Source organism: Vulpes vulpes, chromosome 2, assembly GCF_048418805.1.
Source record: "Vulpes vulpes isolate BD-2025 chromosome 2, VulVul3, whole genome shotgun sequence".
Taxonomy (NCBI): domain Eukaryota; kingdom Metazoa; phylum Chordata; class Mammalia; order Carnivora; family Canidae; genus Vulpes; species Vulpes vulpes.
In genome coordinates, this window is record NC_132781.1 from 126,002,627 (window position 1) to 126,026,099 (window position 23,473).

The following is a 23,473-nucleotide window of genomic DNA, read 5'->3' on the forward strand; positions in this document are numbered from 1 at the left end:
TGGGCTTGGGTGAATAAGGAGGTTTCCCTATGTAGGGGAATGTCTAATGGTTCTGAGTTAGCCAGACAAAGGTAGAAAAGGAAGACGGGAATATCTTCTAGGCAAAGAGAATAGTGTAAAGGACCAAGGAATGGAAACAGTAATAGATATGGGAAGAGACAGAGATAGAGACAGAAGATTGGGGCCCCAGAAGGATTTGTATATGGCTAGATCTTAGCTATGGACCAAAGAAATAAGGGGGATCCCAGAGAAGCAGGTAAGGGCCAGACACTAGAGACCCCCATGACAAGCTCTGGATTCTGGATCTTATTAAATAATGTGGAATAATGTGGGGCTATTAATTTGTTGTGGACATGGAAAGTGATAGGTTGTGATTAAATCATAAAGGAAGTAAGTTTTTTTAAAAAGCATATGTCAGATATCATTTCACATGTAAATACCTAATATGTATCCCTAACAGATAAGGCCTTTTTAAAAAAATCCATAACCCAAAGACCATTTTTAGATCTTGCAAAATTAACATGAATGCCTTTTGTTATCTCATACCTGGTCCATATTAAAATCTCCCCAGCTGTGAGCAAAATGTCCTTTTTCCCTCACTTGGTTTCCTTGAATCAGGATCCAAAAGGGGATCATTTTAATATTTATAAAAAATTTTATTTATTAAAAACATTTTCTTTATTTATTCATGAGAGACAGACAGAGAGTGGCAGAGGCATAGGTGGAGGGAGAAGCAGGCTCCCTACAGGGAGCTTGATGTGGGATGTGATCCCAGGACCCTGGGATCACTACCTGAGCCAAAGGCAGACACTCAACCACTGAGCCACCCAGGTGCTCCCATTTTAATATTTCTTTTTTTAAAATATTTTATTTATTTATTCATAAGAGACACACACAGAGAGGAGAGACACAGGCAGAGGGAGAAGCAGGCTTCGTGCAGGGAGCCCAATGTGGGACTCAATATCAGGTCTCCAGGATCACAGCCTGGGTTGAAGGCAGCCACTAAACCACTGAGCCACCCAGGCTGCCCCATTTTATTATTTCTTAAGCAACTTCTTATTTTATAGCAGTCTTTCTCTCTTCCTTCATTTTTTCCCCTTTATGTCATGGTATTTATTGTTTGAGTAACTCAGAAGGTCATTTGACCTACAGGATTCCCTCATTTCAGACTGGAGAAACCAAATCACTTGCTTGCTTATGGTTTCATTTAATTTATAACAAACTCTTTTTGCATTAGGAATTAAGAAAGCATCTTAAGGAATTTATAGCTGTCATTTATCCAACCATGTATACAAGGCTCTCAAGTATGTGCTGATTCTCAAAGGCACCCTGAACATAGCCACTTATCAAGCTTCTCCACTTGGCTCTTTTCTTTGTCTCTCTTCCTACCATTTACCAGGTTTAGACACAAGGGGGCCAGAGCACATTCAGTGTTGCTCTTCTGACAGTCTCCCCGTTGGGCTTTCTGAATGAGACTGCAGTGAGCCACCACCAAATTACAGAATCAGTTGGGAACAACTGGTATGTACATACCCAGGTAAGAGCCCATAAAGAGCCAGGCGCTAGTTTACCACCTCTCAAAAAAAAAAAACCCTTTTTTTTTTATTGCTGTCCCAGCTTTGCAGGGATTATTTGGATAATGTAGTCCAGAAAGTTTTCCATTTTTTTAAGAGACTATAAAGTAAGAATTCTCCACCCACCCCAGATCAGTGTGTAGACTTTTCTTTTTTGTGTTCTCATTCTATTGGGGTTGTATTACCTTGAAAAAAAATTGGGTTTTCAGTAACACAAAGTCACATGCAAAGAGAATGTCCTTCAACCTTACTCTGCTCTTTAGGTGTTAAGCCAGGTATTGAGAGGATCTGAACGTTAGTTTGATGTATTACCTTTTCTGCCAGGGACAGCACAGTGCTGGCCTGAATTATGGCCACTTGTTCTTCATTTCTTAAGTTCTGCAAAAAAAAAAAAAAAAAAAAAAAAAAAAAGAAAAAAGGAGAGAGAGAGAGAGAAGAAAGAAAATAAGTTGAAGAGACTTCTGATATTTTCACTATCAGAAAATACTGCCTCATTGCTCGCCATAGGATACTACTGCATATATGTGTATAAAACATAACATTCTAATTCTACTTAGTAACAATTCTTAACAAAAAGTTTGTTCAAAATGTGTAAAAAGTACATTAAATGTGATTTCTAAATCTCTAATACTGATTTGATTTTGTGTTTCTCTAAGCATACTTTGTTAATAATCATGTTATTAAAAAAGCAGAAACCAAAATGAAATAACAAGTAATCTTTTCATAGTGGTTTGATGCGATTTAATTGATTCTGTTCTCTCCTCTGATAATTTTTCAAGGCAAAAAAATGGTGTGACTCCTTCAACCTATATGCATCATTCATATAGTATTTCAATGAACGGTCCTCCCACTGAATTAATATGCCTTGACCCTGCCTAGAAGGTGTTTTTAGAAAGAAAAGAGATTATGGCTTCCTGATCCATTTTTATGGGGCTGCCTCCAACCCTACTATTTAGCAGCATTTGCAACTGCATGACTGATTAATTTCACGCTGGATGGCTCCAAGCAACAGTGAGAAGGTAATTAGCTTTAATCACTGCAGATGTGGTCGGCATTCAAACGTGAAACCAGCCTACAAGAAGCACTTCATCAGTTCCTATTTCTGTCACTGCCTTCCAGAGATCCTTATAATCCCTCAACCAACTTGTTTGATGAATGACTGATTCTCTTCAAGGAGTTACATCCTTAAGTGAATATGGCATCTCACTTGCTATTATTTTACACACGAGACTTGGCAAGTATTTCTTGCTTCTCTTTGGGCAAATTCATATACTTATTGCCCTTAATCAATTCATTACTTACCCCATTATCACCCAAGATATCAAGCTGCTTTATGAGATCCGGGATGTTCACATCCTGCAATATCAAGGAGATATACTCAAGTCAAAGACACAAATGTGCCTTACCATTGCTGTCAGAGCTTGACCTTAACTTTGAGAAGAGATTTTAAGAGCTTTACTTTTCAATCAGGCACATGTGGTTTTATGTTTTCACTCTGCTTCTTCCAAGTGGCATGAATTTGGGAAAACTACTTACCAGTTCATTCTCAATTTCACTAGTTGCAAAATACCTCCTTCATGATGGGATGAGCACTGGATGTTATACTATATGTTGGCAAATTGAATTTAAATAAAAAATTATTTAAAAATACCTCCTTCATAGGCTTATCTTGAGGATAAGGAGATTGTATGTAAAAGAGTCTAGGATATAGTAAGGACCTGGAATTCTTTCATTAAATTTGTTTCTTATAATTGCTTTTTTTTAAATTAGGATAAATTTTAGGTATAAAGAAAAGTAACAGGTAATAAATATAATCAACCAATTTCATTCTAATTAATGGAATTTTGACCTGGTTGAGATTTTGACTGCCACACAGAAAACTTTAATGTATTCCTTTTTTTTTTTTTTTGCATTTATTTCATGCTATGGGAAAACAGCTCATTTTAACTATATTTCTTGAGTCAGTCTGAAGCAACTGAACTCCATTTGAAAAAGTTCCCCTGCAGATAAATTTCATCCACCAGAGTAGGTTGTTTGTGATCTAAGAAAAAGGAAAAGACAAAGTACAGTTCTTTTCATTTAATTAGAGCTGAATAAAAAGCCCCAACAAACTGCTCTGGTTTACAAATTTTTGTGCAGCTTAGGAAGGACAGAAGTTTGAATACCATGAAAGAGGTTTAGGATGGAAAACAAGGAAGCACAATTTTACTACCTCTCCTCCCATTTTACTTCATTAGTATGACTCTCTCCTCTTACTTACATCCAGATAGCAGTACATGGTACCCCTGCCATCAGGAAGGGGGAGGTCTAGCTCAGTTTCATAGGTAGAGAGAAGGCAACGAAAGCAGGTATCATCTGGCAGCTCAGAGTGGGAGCAGGAAGGGCCATGCACAAGGTCAAGGAGAGACCAGGAATAGCAGGAGGCTTCCCAGCTTTCCCTCTGGGATAGATATTCACCACCTGATTTCATTACATGGAAGGACAGTGTATTTTCCAGGAGATGGAGCCACCTCCATTTGACCTTAATGTTTATTTTTTTTTTACCTTAATGTTTAAAATGTATCCTAATATCCCTAAAGATAGTTACAGTTTTATCTAAATGAACATGTTATAAATCATCAGTCCTTCCAAAAGAGAAATCTCTAAATTAAACATATCAAAAGAGATGGTGGATCAGATGATTTCAAGGTCTCTTCTAACACCAAAATTCCAAGATTATGAATCCCAGAGCACTTAGGACACCCAAACAAAGGGACTCGACAAATACTTTTTTATCTAGTATACTTGAAATGTGTTTCTCAAAGTACTGAATTTATTTAATATTTCCCTTAGATAATTAGGGTAATTATTTTAGTATTTTGAATCTGTCTCATTCTTTACCCTATTCTATTCTAAATAATCATGATTTCCTGTGTTCTCTGCTGTTACCATTCATACATCTGTCACACATCTTTTTTTTATAAATTAAAAAATAAAAATCTTTAACTAGTCCCCAACGCCCAACATGGGGCTCAAACTCATGACCCTGAGATCAAGAGTGGCACATTCTACTGACTGAGCCACCCAGGCCTCCAGATTTGACTATTTTCAGTTTCTACATAGATGCATCAAAATGACATCTGGTGATTGAAAGACAAAAGTGATGAACAACCTCCCCTTTTCCATTTCCCAGTTTTTGTACTTTGTACAAACATAAAAAATTGAATATCTGCCTACCTTTACACCTTCTTTCATACAGTAGATCTGTAGAGCACTCACACCATCTGAGAATGGGTGAATTTGTAGATTAAATGGAGGGGATCGTCTCTCTCTTTCCTTGAAATACAGTGAAGAATATATGGGAATTAAAAAAAAAAAGCAACAACTGACTAAACACTAAACCAGTTGTCTGCATTCTCTCTTTATACTATTGCAGTAGTTTATCAATGTCATGTGGCAAAAAAAAAAAAAAATCAAACTCAAGATGTTCATGCTTAAATTTAATGGAAAACAACTGACTGATTAAGAGGTTTAGTAGAAGAATTTATAGATGGTGTCATTCAGTCGTGTAAATTTTTTGATCAGAGAAATGGAGGAAGTGAAGTTCCCATTTAAACTATATGAATATTTAGAGCTTTCAGGTGTCATAGAGAATGGTCTTTTGGCCATGAAGTTTCATGACAGCTAACAGCCTTTTGCATATTCAATCTACTTAAGCTTTATGATGAAGATATGTGGACCACTAAAAAAGACTTCACTCTTCCTCATTGAGGAATACCAACTGCTAACTCTATCCATATCTAATTTGAAAAAACCCTCAAAAAGAAACTCCTGGCAAAATAACAGAGCTCTCAAATAGGAAATTTTCTTGTCTTTACTTATCAACATACTTTCAAGCAGACCCTAAGCCAGATTCTTTTTAAAAATGTATTTATTTAAGTAATCTCTACCCCCGAAGTGGGGCTAGAACTCACGACCCACATATCAAGAATCACACACTCTTCTGACCGAGCCTGCCAGGTGCCACAAAGAAGTCAGGCTTTTTAATTTTAATTTTCTTAGAGAGGGAAGTGTAGGGGGTGGGCAGAGAGAGCATCTTAAGCAGGCTCCACCTCTAGCACAGAGCTGAACATGGGGCTTGATTTTACAAACCTGAGATCATGACCTGAGTTTAAATCAAGTCAATGCTTAATGAACTGAGCCACCTAGGCACCCTTTAAAAAAAAAAAATTCTTTTAAGTAATCTCTACACCCAGCATGGGGCTTGGACTCATGATCCTGAGATCAAGAGTCACATGGTCTATTGACTGAGCCAGCCAGGAGCCCCCCCCAAGCCAGATTCTGTATCATAATCAAAATCTGATTTGATTGATATGTTTTACTTAAAAAAAAAAAAAAAAGACTGAAATTTGGCCAGGTTAGCCAAGGTATTTCCTAAAACAAATTACCCTGCTTCCTATTTTTTTGGCATAAATGCATTATAGGTTAAAAAGTTTACTCACAAATTCAAGTGTCTAACAAAACATTTTTGCATGTAATCCTTCAGGTAACATTTTTATGAGTCAGAATTCAATGAAGGATGGAAATGATTATTTAAAAGCTATGAAATACTGAAGTTTAAAATCTATAATTAAAAAAAAATCTATAATTAAAATTATTTAAAAATTACTCATTAGTCTTGTTCTTAAAGGCAATAGTGTTGAAAAATATAGTATATGAGTAGACAATTCTGACTTTCATCAGTGCTTTACCACTTATGGTCCCAGGTCTTGGACAATTTATTCAATCTCAGTTGCCTTATCTATAATATCTTGATTATGGTTGTGAGGTTGAATGAGAGTATGCATCTGAAATGCTTAACTCAGCAACTCACACATAGGATGTGTTCAGTGCACGTTAATTGTTATGATTATTTTTATTGTCATTATTATCATCATCTCCTTACTTCTAGCTCTAGGTTTCGAAACTCCAGCAGCTCATTCTGGTCTCGGGCATCTTGCAGTTCCTGTTGTAACCGGTGATTTTCTGCCTCCTGTTTTTCTATCTAATAAAGTAAATCCTCAAGTTAGGTGAACATTGCAAAAACCATCTAAAATTTAGCAAAGCAAGCACGGAGAACACTCATTTAGCTGGTGAATAAATCATCTAGACCATGAAAAAAATCCCAAGTAGATGTGAATAAAGTAAATCCTAGGCTTTCCTTCTAGTTTTTCTTTGGTTGACTTTTTTGTGTCATAGAGGAAAATTCTACAAGACACTTGCATTCATTGAGATAACGTCTGGGACCCTCTGAGTAGTGAATCTGAGAGTACTCATTAGGCCCTTGCTGGGGATCAGAGACAGTGTCCTGGCAACTACATTTAATGGTGTACATAGAGGAGATAGCACCTCTTGTTTCTGGAGTTAAAAATGGTCAGAAAAATTTTAAATAAACAATTCTGATCATATACAAGACTTCCCTGAGTTTCAGTTACCCACAGAATAAAGCCAAGCTCATCAATATAGAATTCAAAAACCTTAATACTCTGGTCAGTACCTAGTTTTCCAGCCTAAAATATTCTCATGGTCATCTCTACACACACACACATACACACACTCACATGTGATAATATGCACACAAGAATCTAGAACCCCACATCTATCCTGTGAACTTACTGCCAGGAGCTGTGTCTTTGTTCATCTCTCTGCCTAAAAGGGGCTCCCTTATTTCCTTTTCTATGTGAGGAACTCCTACTTTTCCTTGAACACAGAACTCTTATAACCCCTACCAGAAGAGGCTTTCTTTGTCTATCCATTGAGAAATGACACCTTTTCCCTTTATTTTCCTATAAAATTTTTCCTATACCCTGATGAAACATAGAATAACATGTAAAGCATGCCTCACCCTATAAGACAGGCCCATGTCTACAAGAGATCAGAAAATTTTCATGATCTGTAATAGGTTTGGGGTTGCCTTGGGATATTAGCTGTGTGGGTGGGCCATATGCGCAGGAACTATTTAAAATCTTGAATTTAGAAACAAACCCAGGGACTTTTCATCATAGGATGAATCTTACTTTCCCAAGTCTGGGTATACTTGAATATCCACTTGAAGTAGGATGTTAAGCCTTATTGTTGCTGCGGTTTTCTTTAACTCATAAAAGCCTGAGACCCTAAATTCCCCTTTAGAAATCAAGACCAAATGAAATCAGACAGACGAAGTAATGGGAATTAGTTTTTAGGTGATAAAGAAAGGTAGTAATAATTATTGCTGGTCATCTCTAAGACTACTAAAAACCTCTTTTTCTCATAGCCTTATGATATAGAAAAATTATAGGAAAATAAAAATGGGGAAATAGTGAAATATCAATAGCATTAATGAATGTAGTCAAGCTTTTTTTACACTTAGATTTAGATTATTTGTGGTCAAGCAAACTTTCATAAGTTTTTAGAAGTTGACTTCGATCACAAAAGAGGTTCTACTACCTACCCTCTGAATTCGGATCAGAGATGAGATATTTGGGGAGATTTCGGTTCTGGCAGTTAACACTGGTATTTAGACCAGTGGCTCAAAGGTTGCAATTCACTGACCAGGACCAGTGTGTGATGAAGTTTCCTTATAGGGACCCCTCACCTCTCTGAGAGGACCAGTCCTCAATCCTGGAAAACCCACACACCTTCCATACATCTGCTCTGTCTCTGGTCATTCAGAAGTGAGGTAGGAAAAGGACTTTGTTAGACCAGAGGGGAAAGAAGACCAGCATCTTCTTTCCCTTCTCGTGCTTACAGGAGGGTTGTGGTTAATTTCTGATTTGCCAAGGCTAGTGAATATTGGTAGAAATAATCCTAAAATAATTTCAACACAAGCTCTGGATGAACTTACAAACTTGTTTCCCTTATTCTAATGGGCCTTCAAAGTCTTTTATTCAAGAATAATTTATTTTGTAATCTTTTCACTACATTTATGGAAGGTAAATACTAAAGGGAAAGCCACCTTTATTTATTTTATTTATTTGTATTTTTTTGGAGAACCACCTTTAAACTTAAAATGATCTCTGTTGTATTTCAAAAGCCTATGTTCAGATAACCAAAATAATTATATCTATTGGGCCTAAACCATGCTTTTACCTCCTGAGTTGGTGAACGACCTCGTGGACATGCTGCTTTGTGCCCTGGATGAATTTTTTAAAAAGTCCTCCCATTAAAAAAGAATATATATATATATGTATATGTATGTATATAAATAACCACGATTAGCAAAATGATTAAAAGTGAGAACACAGTCTATGCTAGTTTGCAGCGTGGTCTTGGAATCGTACTGTCACTGACTTACACAAAATAACAAGTCCTATTCATAGTGTGCTTTTTGTAGATGGACAACCACATAGGATGTGTGCACGTGTGGGTGTGTATATATATATATATGTACAGTACATACACAGTATATATATATATGGTTAACGTATCAATAGGCTTCAGGGATCACATCCTCTCAAGTCGGCACAACGCCAGCGCAGAGCCATGCACACGTGCCACTGATGGTGATGGGGGTGACAGGGATGCGGTTGAGCACGCAGCAGAGGACAGCGCGGTGCCGGAAAAGCCTCCCCTTCCCCGAGCCCCTGTGCCACTCCTGAGAGGCCCCCCTGCTGCTCCTGGATCTCTCATCATTTTCTCCTCTGCCCCACTAGGGTGTTGCGCCCAACATACCTTTTCTAAAAGCTCCTGGTTTCTCTTAATGAAAAGTTGTTTATCTTCTACCCAGTGTGAGTCCTGTTTGACAAAGAATATCGCGCAGTCAGCATTTCAGAGTGGCACGAAAGAGCATGTGTCCTCAAACCGCTTGGCCAGAGCTGTCTTCTCTCACCCAGTTTGTTGGCCTGCCAATGGCTGGTAAATGACACCCACCCGTCAGCTCCTTTATTCAGAGACATCGGGGCCAAAGTTGCCAGGAAAATTTCACCCCCTTTTCATTGACACTCGCTATCCCTAACTTTTTCAGTCTGAATAATCCAGGACCAGCCTTCCGGGGACTCAGAAGTGACCACACAGGCAAAAAGTGAAAAGGGTCAGAATGCACACAGGCTAGATACATATGGATGGAAAACATTAAAATGCAGAACCATAAATGTAGCATAGAGGCAAAGAACGCAGCTTGAGGGGTGGGCCTTTGTCTCAGCAGCTTATGACCACTCTAGCTATTTGTACAGGGCTCCTCTTCCTCTGGCATTGTCTCTCTTGCCAACCTCATTCGTGCTATAGCTGGGTTCACACTCTGGCCAGAAAAACACCAGGGACAGAAACACACAGTTGAACACTCTGACACAGTTTGAGAAAGGTCACTGTGGAGAGCCAAGCCGTGTCCTGGGTGCGGCCCATGCACAGGGTGGTCTAGAGGAAGGATAGATTGAATCATCTGCATCTGCAGAAGTGCTAGCAACCAAATGCCTACCTGCCCTTTCTGAGCCAGAGTCGCTTCCAGATCTTCAATTTTGGCTTTATACCTTAGCACCTCGGCTTGGAGCTGTTCTTGAGCCTAGTGAAATCAAAATTCCAGAACTCAGTAAGTAAAAGGTAACTCAGTATTTTTCCTCCCCTCATGTACCTTGATTAGAACTCAACAAGTGAGAAAAAAACCTTTTTTCTATGATCGAAGAAGCTTTTAAAACTATTGTTTGCATTTGAATTCTTGCTTAAAACTTTCAGTGGTTTCCTTTACCATCAGGTTAAAATTCAAACTCTTTAAGTAAGATATGAGAACTCCCATTATATTTGCAAACTTTACCCCATTACTTATCAACAAAGTTCACCCCTGATCTGCTGGTGATCTCCTTATTTCCTAAATATGCTTTGTAACCCTTCACTTCTTGCTTTATTTGAACAAATTCCTCTTCTGGAAAGCCTTCTCTCATTTTGCCTCTCCCCAAACCCGCCATTCTTTCAGACCCAACTTGGTGCCCTAAATCTAAATCTAGATCTAGATGTACGTATGTACCTATGTATGTATGTATATGATGTGTGCGTGTGCGTCTGTATATCAGCATTTTTGGATGCTGATCTTCTGTGGAGCGACCTTACTTTGTTTGTTCTCAGATTCTCTTGTATTCTCCCTACATAAGACCTTATTTTCTGTGAAAAATTACTGGTTTTTGTTTGTTTGTTTTTTGCCCAAACACATACTTTTTTTCTTGTTGTATGATCTGGACAGGTTCTTTAGTATAATGTGAAATAAAGTCAGCAATGGCTGGCATTCTTTCCTTCCCCCCCCCTTTTGGAGGGGGGGGCGGAGGGAGAGGGAGAGATTGGACCTCAAGCAGACTCCCTTCTGAGAAGCCCGACGTGGAGCTTGATCTCAGAATCCTGCCAACATGATCTGAGCTGAAATCAAGAGTTGGATGCTTAAACAGCTGAGTCACCGAGGTGCCCCCTGCCCCCTGTTTCTTCCTTTCTTAAAAGTAATCTCTATACCCAATGTGGGGCTTGAATTCACGACCCCGAGATCAAGAGTTGCATGCTCTGACTGAGCCAGCCAGGTGTCCCTCCTTTTCTTATTCTTCACCAGGAGGAGAATATATCTTTGGACTATTGAAGATTATATTTACCTTTATCAGGTCAAAAAAAATTCCAAGCTTAATTTTGCTAAGAATTATTTTAACCTTAAATGAGCATTAAGTATAATCTATTTTTCTCGTGTCAAAATGATTATATCTTTTGTATTCATTGATGCTCTTTCATCTATATTACCTAGGTTTACATTTCTTTTTTAAAAAAATATTTTATTTATTTATTTAGAGAGCTCAAGTGAGTGAGGATGGGGTCAGAAGGAGAGGGAGAGAGAGAATCTTAAGCAGACTCTGTACTGAGTGCAGAGCCCAATGCAGGGCTCGATCTCGTACCCCTGAGATCAAGACCTAAGGTGAAATCAAGAGTCAGATGCTTATCTTTTATGTTGACATAAAAGATAAAACAGTTCAAAAGCCACCCAGGCACACTTATTTTTGTATTCTACTTCCTCTGAATTTACTCTATTGTTCTTTTTCTAACATCTTGATTTATTTTAGCCTATTTTGCTGAGAATCGATAAGGTGTTTTATTTCTTTTTTTTTACTTTCATGGCTAGAAATTATGCTAAACCTTTATTTAGAGAGGATGAGATGAGAGAAAGAACTGGTTTAAAAAAAAAACTGGGGATCCCTGGGTGGCGCAGCGGTTTGGCGCCTGCCTTTGGCCCAGGGCGCGATCCTGGAGACCCGGGATCGAATCCCACGTCGGGCTCCCGGTGCATGGAGCCTGCTTCTCTCCCTCTGCCTATGTCTCTGCCTCTCTCTCTCTCTGTGACTATAATAAATAAATAAAAATTAAAAAAAAAAACTGGTTTCTACATCATCACCTCTTCAAAAAACAAGATGCATGCCATTATCTTAATTAGCCAATCCTATCTTCGTGAGAATGCTTAGGACACACTGATCATGAAAACCACAACTATTACATATTAGGGCATAACCACGAAGGAACATACATGCATCCCTTTCTAATGATTGCCTGCCTATCTATTCTAAATCACAGTGTTTTTTAAGAAACGTTTATTCATTTATGTATAAACATGTGTATGTATGTATATGTTACCATTTTAAAATACATAACTATAATATCTATCCTGTCCCACTAAACAACTAACAATAGTCCCTACAACATTCCTCAGCATGCCACAAACCCTCTCAACTCGAAGTAGGATAAAATCACTGGGTGGGCACACCCCTTCCTGCTTTACATAAATTAATCTATGAGGCAGCTATGGTATGGTGGTTATGACTGAGAATTCAGAAACACTAGGTTCATATTCTTGCTTTTATTTAACTGAGCTACATATCCTGGTTTCAACTTAGCTCATCTACATTTAACTCCTACTAAGCTATTATCTCCTCTCCTATAAAAAGGACATAGCTAATAATAGCATCTAACTCATAGAGTTGTTTAGGATTGCAAGAGATGATGTATATAAAGTGCTTACAACATGCCTGCAACACATCAAGTAGTCAATAAATTTCAAGTATTACTATTGTTTGTGTATGCATTTTTTTTTTAAATAAGCTTATGAGAGGCAATTTTGATGTAATGGAAAAGCATATGTGATCCACTAAGATTTTAGATGGAATCCAAGTTTTCCATTTATTAGCTGTGTGATCTTGGGCAACTCAATTAGCCTTTCAGAGCCTCAAATTCCTCTTTGATAAAACACTTGCCTTAGGTACTGCCATAAAAATTAAATGAGATATTGTCAATGAAAATTCTTTGGAAGTTGTCAGTGTGATGCTGTGCACTTATTAACTAAGAAAAGAAAGTGGCTAACCACGAAAGTATTTTTTTTAAACAAGAATCTAAAAAAAAGGATTATCAAAATTCAATATTGTCTAGCTTTGAAAATATAAGTTTTCAAATAACAAGAACAAGAACTACTATCTTTAAAGGAACAAAAGCATCAATCTAAGTTGGTTCTAATGTCTCTAGATCCAAGGTTTGTTGACATAAAAGATAAAACAGTTCAAAAGCCACAGCGGAGAGAAGGATGCAGGGAAAGCTATCCTGTTGATATTTTCATGTCCATGATACTTTTATGTTGTGACTGCTGCAAGCCAATTCAGAGCACTCTCCCCAGATGTATACTGACCTTGGCTTCTCTTTCAGCATCGATGATACCTCCAGTCTGCTCCTGCAGGAGGGCATATGCTCTTTGGAGGGCCTGGTATTCTTTTGTTAATTGTCGAAATCGTAGCTCAGATTCTTCAGCTGCTAAACTCTTGAGGTTACAAAAAAAGCCAAAAAATAATTATGTTCAGGCCCTGTGTTCATCATGAAATACTAACATTTGCCCACTTTATAAAGAGAAGTAAATGTCTGTTTGATTTTGGATTCGGTGTGATTTTATTCCTTTAGTGTGGGGGGAAGGGCAAAAGGAGAGGGAGGGAGAGAAAAGGCTTCAGGCCCAGCCCAGGGCCTGAGATAGAGCTTAATCTCAAGACACTGAAATTGGGACCTGAGCCGAAATCAAGAGGCGGAGGCCTAACCAACTGAGCCACCCAGGTGCCCCCTGATTTTATTCTTAATTTTGAAGTATGTATATAGACACAAATACTGTTGTACCTTCAAGACAAACATTGCAGGAATACTTAATATTTCTTAAGAAGAAGCATTTGCTTATTTATACATTTCTGATGATTGCTCTTTTGGGCTTGGATTACAGTCTATTTTGGATCCACATGAGAAGAACTTAGAACCAGCTTTTGGATTCAAATAGGAGGAAATGATAGTTTTAGTCTCAATTATTTCAATACATCCATATCCAACAATCTCTTCCAGAGATAAACTGTAAAAACATAGTTTTACAGCTTTAGGTCTCAAACTTCAGAGGGAGTTTTGTGAAAAATGCAGATCTACCCTTAAGATCCTTATTCAAGAGTTGTGTGGTAGAGCAAGGAATTCCTATGGTGATTGAACCACTCTGTAGCTGATTCTGATAACGGCAGTCTACAGAGCACACTTCGCCAAACCCTGTCCTCAACTGTATCTAGAAGCTTGTTTTTTTAAGCTTATTCCCTGGTTCACACCTTCCCTAGATGAAGAATTTGGGAGAGCGACTTTTTAGGCTGAAAAAAGTTTTTAAGTTACAGAACAGCACTTTAGATAAGTTACTAAAAGGGTTATGTGATGCAAGTGAAGCTGTTTTCCAAAGTCAAAATGGATCACAATGATGTGATCATTTTGTGTAGTTCACAAAGGATATAAGAAGTGCAATGCTTTTCCTCCACCTTAAAGAAAAGGCTTGGTGATGATATCACAAAAGACTAGTGAAGTGGAAAAGCTTACTTCATCCAAGTCATCATCAGGAGTAGCTGGTGTTCGGTCTGTTCTAAATGAGGCCATGGATGATGTCTCTGAGTCCATGGAGTCCTCATCATAGCCGATAAATGGGTCCAGAACAGGCCTCTAGGGGAGAGAAAGCACATATTTACTGACACAACCATAAGTGACGAAAGTCAACATACCATCAAGGCACCATCAACTGGCACATGTACAAATGGACACAGAAGAGAGGGATCCTTTAGTGTTTCTTGGATGAAATAAAAACCCTGGGCATGAAACAATAATTCCAATAAAAGTGTGTCCCACATTATTTCACCTCTGATGTTTTTAGGAATATTCATTAACATTTGAGTCTCATCATAGAAAACACTGGAGCCTCTTTTATTTTTATTTATTTATCTTTTTAAAAGATTTATTTATTTATTTATTTATTTATTTATTTATTTATTTATTCATTCATTCATTCATTCATTCATTCATGAGAGATATACACACACAGAGGCAGAGACATAGGCAGAGGGAGAAGTAGGCTCCCTGCTGGGGAGCCCCATGTGGGACTCGATTCTAGGACCCCAGGATCATGCCCTGAGCCAAAGGCAGATGCTCAACCGCTGAGCCACCCAGGCATCCCTGAAGCCTCTTTTATATTACATTTTATGCCATGATGAGTTTATGTTATTTGCTCTTTCCACTATTTAAAATATAATCAAAATACTTAAAGTCCAGTCACCTATCTGGGATTATCAAATTCTAAGTCTCATCATCCAATCCCATATCCAAATTAAAAAATGTACTTGAAAAAAAAAACCCAAACTGGCAAATTAATTGGATTATAAGAGGACTATTAACAATCATTATCAGTAGTAGTATCAAAGTGAATAATGGAATAATAAAATCAAACCACTATCAATAATACTGTCAAAGTGAATAATAAAAATATACTAATAATTATAGGGTGGATATAAGACACTAACATTGTTCACTGGGAGGCATTAAATAATGTGTATCTCCTGAATGTTCTTAGAGTGTGACTCTCCAGCTTGTCAGATAATGCCTCTACATCAAGCCTAGTGCCTTATTCACTCAGATAAGGTCATATTAAAGCAAATATTAAAGGTTAAAATCCATAACACAATCATTTTTGGACTTCTAAGAACTGTCAAGAGAAGAGATTTTCTTCTAGCAAATAAATCCCATGGTTTGCTGCACTTTGGGAACATCTGATTTATCACATCTTTGCAGGAAGATTCCTTGGCAAGCCTCACCTCTCTGGCTGAATTTGTGGCAAAAGCCTGATAACCTAGTTTTCCCATTACCTTAATTGGCTTAGAACTTCTTCTATGTTTTCTCCTTCGGATGAGCTTTTCTCGGTCCTGGAAAACAAATGAAGAACTTTTCAGATGTTGAATAGGTACATGTTTCTTTATAGTTATTTTTTTCCCTCTCAATGACAGAGTTGACTTTCCCCTGAACATTACACATTTTTATTTAAAATAAGTTTGTGTTTTGTAATATTGGTAATTTTTAGGTTTGCTACTTACATATTTTAAAAAAGATTTTATTTATTTGAGAGGGGGAGAGAGAGAGAGAGACAGAGAGAGAGAGAAAGACAGGGCAGGGGGAGCCGCAGAGGGGGAGAAAGAGGGAGAGGAAAGAATCTCAAACAGACTTTGCACTGGGTGCGGGACTCGATTTCACGAGCCTGAGATCATGAACTGAATGGAAACCAAGAGTTGGCCGCTTAACCAATTGAGCCACCCAGGCACCCTGCTACTTAACATGTTTTTAAAGTAAAAATATCCTACAACTTTTCCTGATAATCTATGTGGATCAGAGAGCTTTCCAATCAGGAAATATATTGTCTTCCTCATTAGAATCCTTTTTTTACACTTGAAGATTAAGTGGCTCTGAAAATACTCATATTCTCCCAAAACACACTTTTTTGTTTTCCCAAACTCCAAATTACTTTATATTTAAGTATTAAAAAATACTACTCCCCCAAACCTTATTCTTTTCATTTAATCACTTGAAAGGCATAGCAAACTGTCTTTGACTATTCTCAGACCCTTGTTCTCACCTGCAGCCTCTGAAAATGGGAAACGTGTGTCTACTGGGTTGGAATCATCTAGTGGGTGTTTTTTTGCAGGGGAGAGGGGTGTTCTTGTTGGAATGTTCTGGGAAAAATAAAAAAAAATCTAGAAATCACAAGTGATTTCTTGATTCATTCTTGTTATGGATGGAGATATCCTGGGAATTTGGTGTTCATCCACTAAGTACTCCATGTACTGACTGTACAAATTCAAAGGTAGATTAAGTAAGTGACATTTAGTTTCCCTGTAAGTATGGATGACATGCCTCAATATGTCAAATTCATAAAAGGAACTTTTGAGCTTAAGCTCAAATACTCAAAGTCAAGAAAAGTCTTGGCCAAGTGAATCTGGGATTTACTAGTTATTAAGGATGTGGATGTGAAGTAAGAGGCACATTGCTTCAGAAGGCCATGTTTAATAAGATGTCTGTTTTAAGCCAATGATGTTAACCTTTAGGATGTCTCACCTTGTAAAAATATTTTGATCATATAACCTCAATATAGCTGAAACTTGAAAAATCGATACTTAGATTGCTCTCCTAATACAGTATATGCATTATAACATATACTCAACATAAACGATTTTAAAAGGATAAACCACAAATAGTTATAAACAGAAGTTATCATCTTTTCTCTCCTCAATAGCAGTAAATCATCTTGCTTATTACTCTACTCTGGAGACATTGTCTAACCAACCCAACCCCCTACCCCCATTGCTAGCTCCTCAACTCTCCAGCATTTGGTTTGGTCCTAAAGTGAAAACAACCAGAGATAATAGTCATGGAAAAAAGACAGAGGCAAAGAAGAAACCCAAAAGCATCTGAAGATCTTAGGCCACTGCAGTTGATAAAACAGGCCTTAACTGATGCAAATGTGAGTAATAACTGCTCTACAGGTACTGAAGTCATGGTCAGAAGATTGAGCCTGAAATTTCCACTCTGTCATATAATTATGATGATACTGTTCATTAAACTGAACCAATGTGCTAGACACTAAATTAAATGGTGGGAAATAAAAAACTTAAATAAATGGTGGGAAATAAGAGGCATATGGTCCTGTTTTTATTGGCCAAATATTTAATTTCTGAGCCTCAGAATCTTGATACTGGAAGGCAATTATAAGGTATACCCATATTACCTACCTATTCACCTAATGATGCATTTGAAAGTTCTTGTAGGGTACTGTATAGCCACTATTTGTTATTAAATTAGTTAACAAAGGATTATAATTGAAAATGTATAAAACAGAGACTCTTCAACTTATATATTGAATATATAAACTTGGGCCTTTGAGGCCAAATTGAAATTATTAAGTGCTTCCAGTGTATGTTGATTTCTTGGCTACTTGTGCTTGGGAACGGCTTAGAGTTTATAGATTGATCAAGACCTACCCTTGTGAGCTCATCAATAATGTTCTGCTGCTCAATGACTTGAAGTTTTAAAAACTCTGTCTCTTGTTCTTCATTAGCTTGATCGAGGTCATTCAGAGATTTTAATTTCTTTAGGGGTGGGTGGGATGTTATTTTTTCTCTCTGGATTGGAAAAGAAGAAAGTATAGGTACAGAATTTAAAAATCCCAAACTTGAGCAGTTAACATAAAATACTTATAGAAACTTTATAAGGCTCCAGCTAAATTTGAAAATTGCTCAGCTTCACATACACACCAACCAAAACCCTCAAATATATTTTATTTGCTATAAGTCAAATTCATTGGGGATGTCTGAAGATCTCTGTTAAGGAGCATATGACCTTATTGCTTGTACCATACATATGATGGCATCTATTTCTCGACTGTTATGCAATGTTTCAGAAGATGAGAGATGCCCATTGTACAGTTCTATAAAGAGCATGTTAGTGACATTCTTGGAAGGAAGTTTCTGTGGCTCAGGAGCTATGTTGAAAGTTTGCCTTCTCTACTGGGGAGATTTTAGAAAGTGTGCAGATTCCTGGAAGCACTCCTACCATTCTGCAAATTTAGAAACCCCTTAAAATTCAGAGGCAGCAACCTTCTCTTGCTTTTTTTCCTTTAAGATTCCTTGCTTACACAGGAAAAAAACCAAACTTTCAAGAATAGCATTGTATTTTAAAAACAAACTGAGAAAGAACAACAAATCAGGTTATTGGAGTAATATAAAGAAGGAAGCTGCAGCTTTGCAGAGTCTGTGATACACACCATTTCTGAATTTTCCTTGGTAACGGCTTTTAGCTTCTCTTCCATGCGCTGCAAAGACACCATCAGTTCATCGTTTCTCTTGGCGAGGCACTTGTTCCTTTCCAGAAGAGGCTTACATTGTTTCTCGGTTTCCCGCACACGTTTTAACTGGGAAGACACAAGTTATAATTTGTCTCTTGTGCTGGAGTGGATGTGGGGGCAGAAGGGGTGAAAGCCCATTGGAAGTCACCGTGGTCTGCTTCACTATGTGTCTCAGAACTGACTCTTTTTCTTTTCTTTTTTTTTTTTTAAGATTTTATTTATTCATGGAAGACAGAGAGAGAGTGAGTGAGAGAGAGAGAGAGAGAGAGAGAGAGAGAGGCAGAGACACAGGCAGAGGGAGAAGCAGGCTCCATGCAGGGAGCCTGATGCGTGACTCCATCCCAGGACCTTGGGATCATGACCTGAGCCAAAGGCAGACACTCAACCGCTGAGCCACCCAGGTACCTCAGAACTGACCATTTCCACTCTTCATTTAACAACCTGACTGCTTTGTTTTCGGTTTCCCCTAATTGTTTTTCATCATAGCATTCACAACTCTGTATCAAGTATTACATTCAAGGAGGTGCTGCTAAGGTTCTGCATTTGGAAATGCTGGGGAAGAGCAATCATATGCCTTGCTTGCTCATTATTCCCCCGGCTCAGGTACCCTGCTATGCTCAGTCCCAATCTCATGCTGCTCATCCCTCTCCCCAGGCCTGCAATGACCCCTCACTGGCTCAGAGAGATAAAGTAACTCATAAGAATCACAAGTCACTAGAGAGTATGACCAGGACCGAAAGCCAAGCCTGGTTGTCATCAAAGCCTGTTCTTCTTGTGAGAGATGTTGCTAAGACTCCTGATACCATACTAAGCCTGCTTATTTTTATTTATTTAAGATTTTTTTTGTTTTTTGGTAATCTCTACATCTAACATGGGGCTCAAACCCACAACTCTGAGAGCAAGAGTCCCATCCTCTTCTGACTAAGCCAGCCAAGGGTCCCAAGGATGTTTATTTTTAAGAAAATGTGATTGAGAAAATTAATATACTCTCAAAACTCTACTGACATTTGTGTTTAAGAACACTTAATTCTCACTGAGCCTAGGAAAAGTATGATTACATTCTTATCCACCCATAATTAAGAATGACCATACTCTGGTTTGCCAGTTAGATTAAGGCAGGGTTCTCAACCTCTACACTCTAGGCATTTTGGGCTAGATTGTTTTTTTCTTAAAGATTTTATTCATTTATTCATGAGAGACACAGACAGAGAGGCAAAAACACAGGCAGAGGGAGCAGCAGGCTCCCTGTGGGGGGTTGTATGTGAGACTTGATTCCAGGACCCTGGATCACAATCTGAGCCAAAAGCAGACACTCAACCACTGAGCCACCTAGGTGCCCTTGGACTACATATTTTTTGTCATGAGAAGATGTCCTGGGTCATAGGGCAGGTCTATTTTTAACTCTTTGAGTTGCATTGTTGGGGATTTACCCCAAAGATACAGATGCAATGAAACGCCGGGACACCTGCACCCCGATGTTTCTAGCAGCAATGTCCACAATAGCCAAACTGTGGAAGGAGTCTCGGTGTCCATCGAAAGATGAATGGATAAAGAAGATGTGGTTTATGTATACAATGGAATATTACTCAGCCATTAGAAACGACAAATAACCACCATTTGCTTCAACGTGGATGGAACTGGAGGGTATTATGCTGAGTGAAATAAGTCAATCGGAGAAGGACAAACATTATATGTTCTCATTCATTTGGGGAATATAAATAATAGTGAAAAGGATTAGAAGGGAAGGGAGAAGAAATGGGTAGGAAATATCAGGAAGGGAGACAGAACATAAAGACTCCTGACTCTGGGAAATGAACTAGGGGTGGTGGAAGGGGAGGAGGGCGGGGGGTGGGGGTGAATGGGTGATGGGCACTGAGGGGGGCACTTGATGGGATGAGCACTGGGTGTTATTCTGTATGTTGGCAAATTGAACACCAATAAAAAATAAATTTATTATTTAAAAAAAAAAGAAGATGTCCTGGGTATTATAGAATGTTTAGCAGCATCCCTGGTCTCTACCCACTAGATGCTGGTAACATTCTCGTAGTTGTGACAATCACTGCCAAAATTGCCTCTACCTGAGAACCATTGGTCTAATTTTATGAATGCCGTCTTCATAAGAATGCCGGGTAATCGTTAATAATCCCCTCTTTTACTCTCAAAACTCTCATTTGGATGACGTATCTTATGGTCCCTCTATACACAATGGATTTCCATGTTAAAGTTCCCATGCTTATTTCAGTGATTTTATACTAATATTTCTGAATGAGTATGTATTGGGGGAGGGGTACTGAAGCAAGGGAAGTGGTGGGGTGTTACAGAACCATCTGACAAGACTGTTTAAAGTACTCATTCCTATTTTTGAGAATCTAATGTTTTAGGAAGTGCTGGGGTAGGAGACTTAGCTACCTATAAATATTTGAAACAGCTGCTTGTGAGATTCTAAAACAGTACTCCCCAACTGTATCTTTTTTTTAAAAATATACTCTTTTTTTAAAAAAAGATTTATTTATTTATTCATGAGAGACACAGACTAAGAGAGAGAGGCAGAGACACAGGCAGAGGGAGAAGCAGACCTGCACAGAGGCCGATGCAGGACTGATCCCGGATCCCAGGATCACGACCTGAGACAAAGGCAGGTGCTCTGAGCCACCCAGGCGTCCCTCCCCAACTGTATCTTAACTGTCGTTTGAAAACTCATTTTATATCAAAGGCCAAAATTTTTCATAACCTCATTTAATCCTCAGATTTGAGTTTCAGTATCTGAAGAAATCATATTAGATATTAAGCACATACAAGGACAAATTATTCCACTAGGTTCATTATTTTAAACTTTGTCTCTCTCCTTTTTAAAGATTTTATTTATTCATTTATTTGAGAGAGAAGAGAGAGCACAAGTTGGGGAAGAGGGAAATGGAGAAGCAGAGTCTCTGCTGAGCAGGGAGCCCGACACACACAGGGCTCTATCCTAAGATCCTGGGATCATGACCTGAGCTGAAGGCAGACACTTAACTGACTGAGCCACCCAGGCGCCCCTAAACTTTGTCTCTTTTCTGAAGGTCAATGACAAGAGTTTTAAACAGTTAAATTTACTTAGTAGATGCTATTTATGAAAGACACAGGAAAACACAACTAAAAGCAAATATCGGTAATTCTATTATACATTAGTAGCCATAGATCCAAAGTACAAAAAAACTGTTCCTTTTAAAAGATATAGCTTAAATACTATTGAGAAAGTGTGAAGGTCAATATAGACATTCATGGAACCACCAAAAGAAAAAAATATGGTGCAACTAACATCAGACCAAGATTTTAAGTCAAGAAGTATTACTAAAGATTAAAAAAAACTAATGATGCAAACACTTAACAAATCTTAATTTAGATGTACCTAGTAACATAACTTCAAATATATATAAAGCAAACTCGACTGAACTAAGAATAGATATGGACAAATCTGTTAGGAGAAGCACACAAAAACATTATAAAGATATAGGAGATTTTAAACAAGACTATTAAAAAAAAATAAACAAGACTATTAATGAAATTGACTCAAAATACACGCTATGATTACAGAGTATACCTCCTTTTCATGGGAACATGGACCATTTCTAAAATTGACAATATGCTACCATCATAAAGCAAATCTCAACATATTTTAAAGAATAAAATGATATAAAGTATGCCTGAGTAATGTAACATTGTGTGTCAAGGGCACTTCAACTTAAAAAAAAATAATACAAAGTATATTCCCTGAATATAGTGGAATTAAGGTAGAAATCAGTAACAGAAAGTTAACTCAAAAATCTTCAAATGTTTGGAAGTTAAGCCTTACAGTGCTAAGGTACCCAACGGTTAAACAAGAAATCATACATTATAAAAGATTTTGAACTAAAGAACAATACATTATGACTTAAAAAAACATATGGGATGAAACTAGTCATGTTTAGAGACATTCATGATCTAAAATGCATATATTTGGAAAACAGGAAAGGCTGAAAATAACTTTTTTGTACCAAGAGCCACCAGTAAGAAGGTAAAATGTAAGGCACAGAGCAGGATTTTTTTTTAAAGATTTGTTTATTTTAGTGAGAGAGAGAGAGAGAGCATGTGCAAACAAGGAGGGAGGAAGAGCAATGGGAGAGGGAGAGTGAAACTTAAGCAGATTCCTCATTGAGCATGGAGTCCAACAGGGGGGCTCCATCCCAGGACCCTGAGATCATGACCTGAGTGGAAACCAAGAGTCAGTTTCATAACTGCACCACTCAGGCGGCCCCCAGAACAGAATATTTTTTATTTTATTTTATTTTATTTTAATTAATTAATTTTATTTTTTAAACTTTATTTATTCATGAGAGACAGAGAGAGAGGCAGAGACACAGGCAGAGGGAGAAGTAGGCTCCATGCAGGGAGCCCGATGCGGGACTTGATCCCAGGACTCCAGGATCACGCCTTAGGCCAAAGACAGGCGTTAAACCGCTGAGCCACCCAGGGATCCCCAGAACAGAATATTTTAAATACAAATGCCCAAAAATGATATAAAGAATTCCTAATATTAATAAAAATAATAAAGGCAGCACAAAGGAAAATTTTACAAAGACAAAGAGCAAATCATATAAGGACACCCAAAAAGTCAAAAGATATTTGAAAAGCCACTCAACCTCATTATTAAGGAAAGTAAAAATTAAATCCTACAATAAGAATATCACTCACACCCACCATAATAACTAATATGATCAAC

General features: G+C 37.9%; 1 protein-coding gene across 6 annotated transcripts in view; it reads right to left on the reverse strand.

Annotated features, from left to right (window-relative positions):
* JAKMIP2 (janus kinase and microtubule interacting protein 2) overlaps window positions 1-23,473 on the reverse strand; it is a 183,104-nt gene that overhangs the window by 33,163 nt on the left and 126,468 nt on the right. For 4 of the 6 annotated variants that reach the window (XM_072749924.1, XM_026018664.2, XM_072749923.1 and 1 more), the window contains 11 exons: window positions 18,655-18,801; window positions 17,873-18,013; window positions 15,710-15,766; window positions 14,397-14,516; window positions 13,201-13,329; window positions 9,985-10,068; window positions 9,243-9,305; window positions 6,499-6,597; window positions 4,791-4,889; window positions 2,877-2,930; window positions 1,887-1,952 (listed from right to left, as the gene is read on the reverse strand). In XM_072749924.1, the coding sequence (XP_072606025.1) occupies window positions 1,887-1,952; window positions 2,877-2,930; window positions 4,791-4,889; window positions 6,499-6,597; window positions 9,243-9,305; window positions 9,985-10,068; window positions 13,201-13,329; window positions 14,397-14,516; window positions 15,710-15,766; window positions 17,873-18,013; window positions 18,655-18,801 (1,059 nt within the window). The remainder of the gene's footprint in view (window positions 1-1,886; window positions 1,953-2,876; window positions 2,931-4,790; window positions 4,890-6,498; window positions 6,598-9,242; window positions 9,306-9,984; window positions 10,069-13,200; window positions 13,330-14,396; window positions 14,517-15,709; window positions 15,767-17,872; window positions 18,014-18,654; window positions 18,802-23,473) is intronic. The other 2 variants (XM_072749925.1, XM_026018674.2) reach the window with 1 other exon arrangement.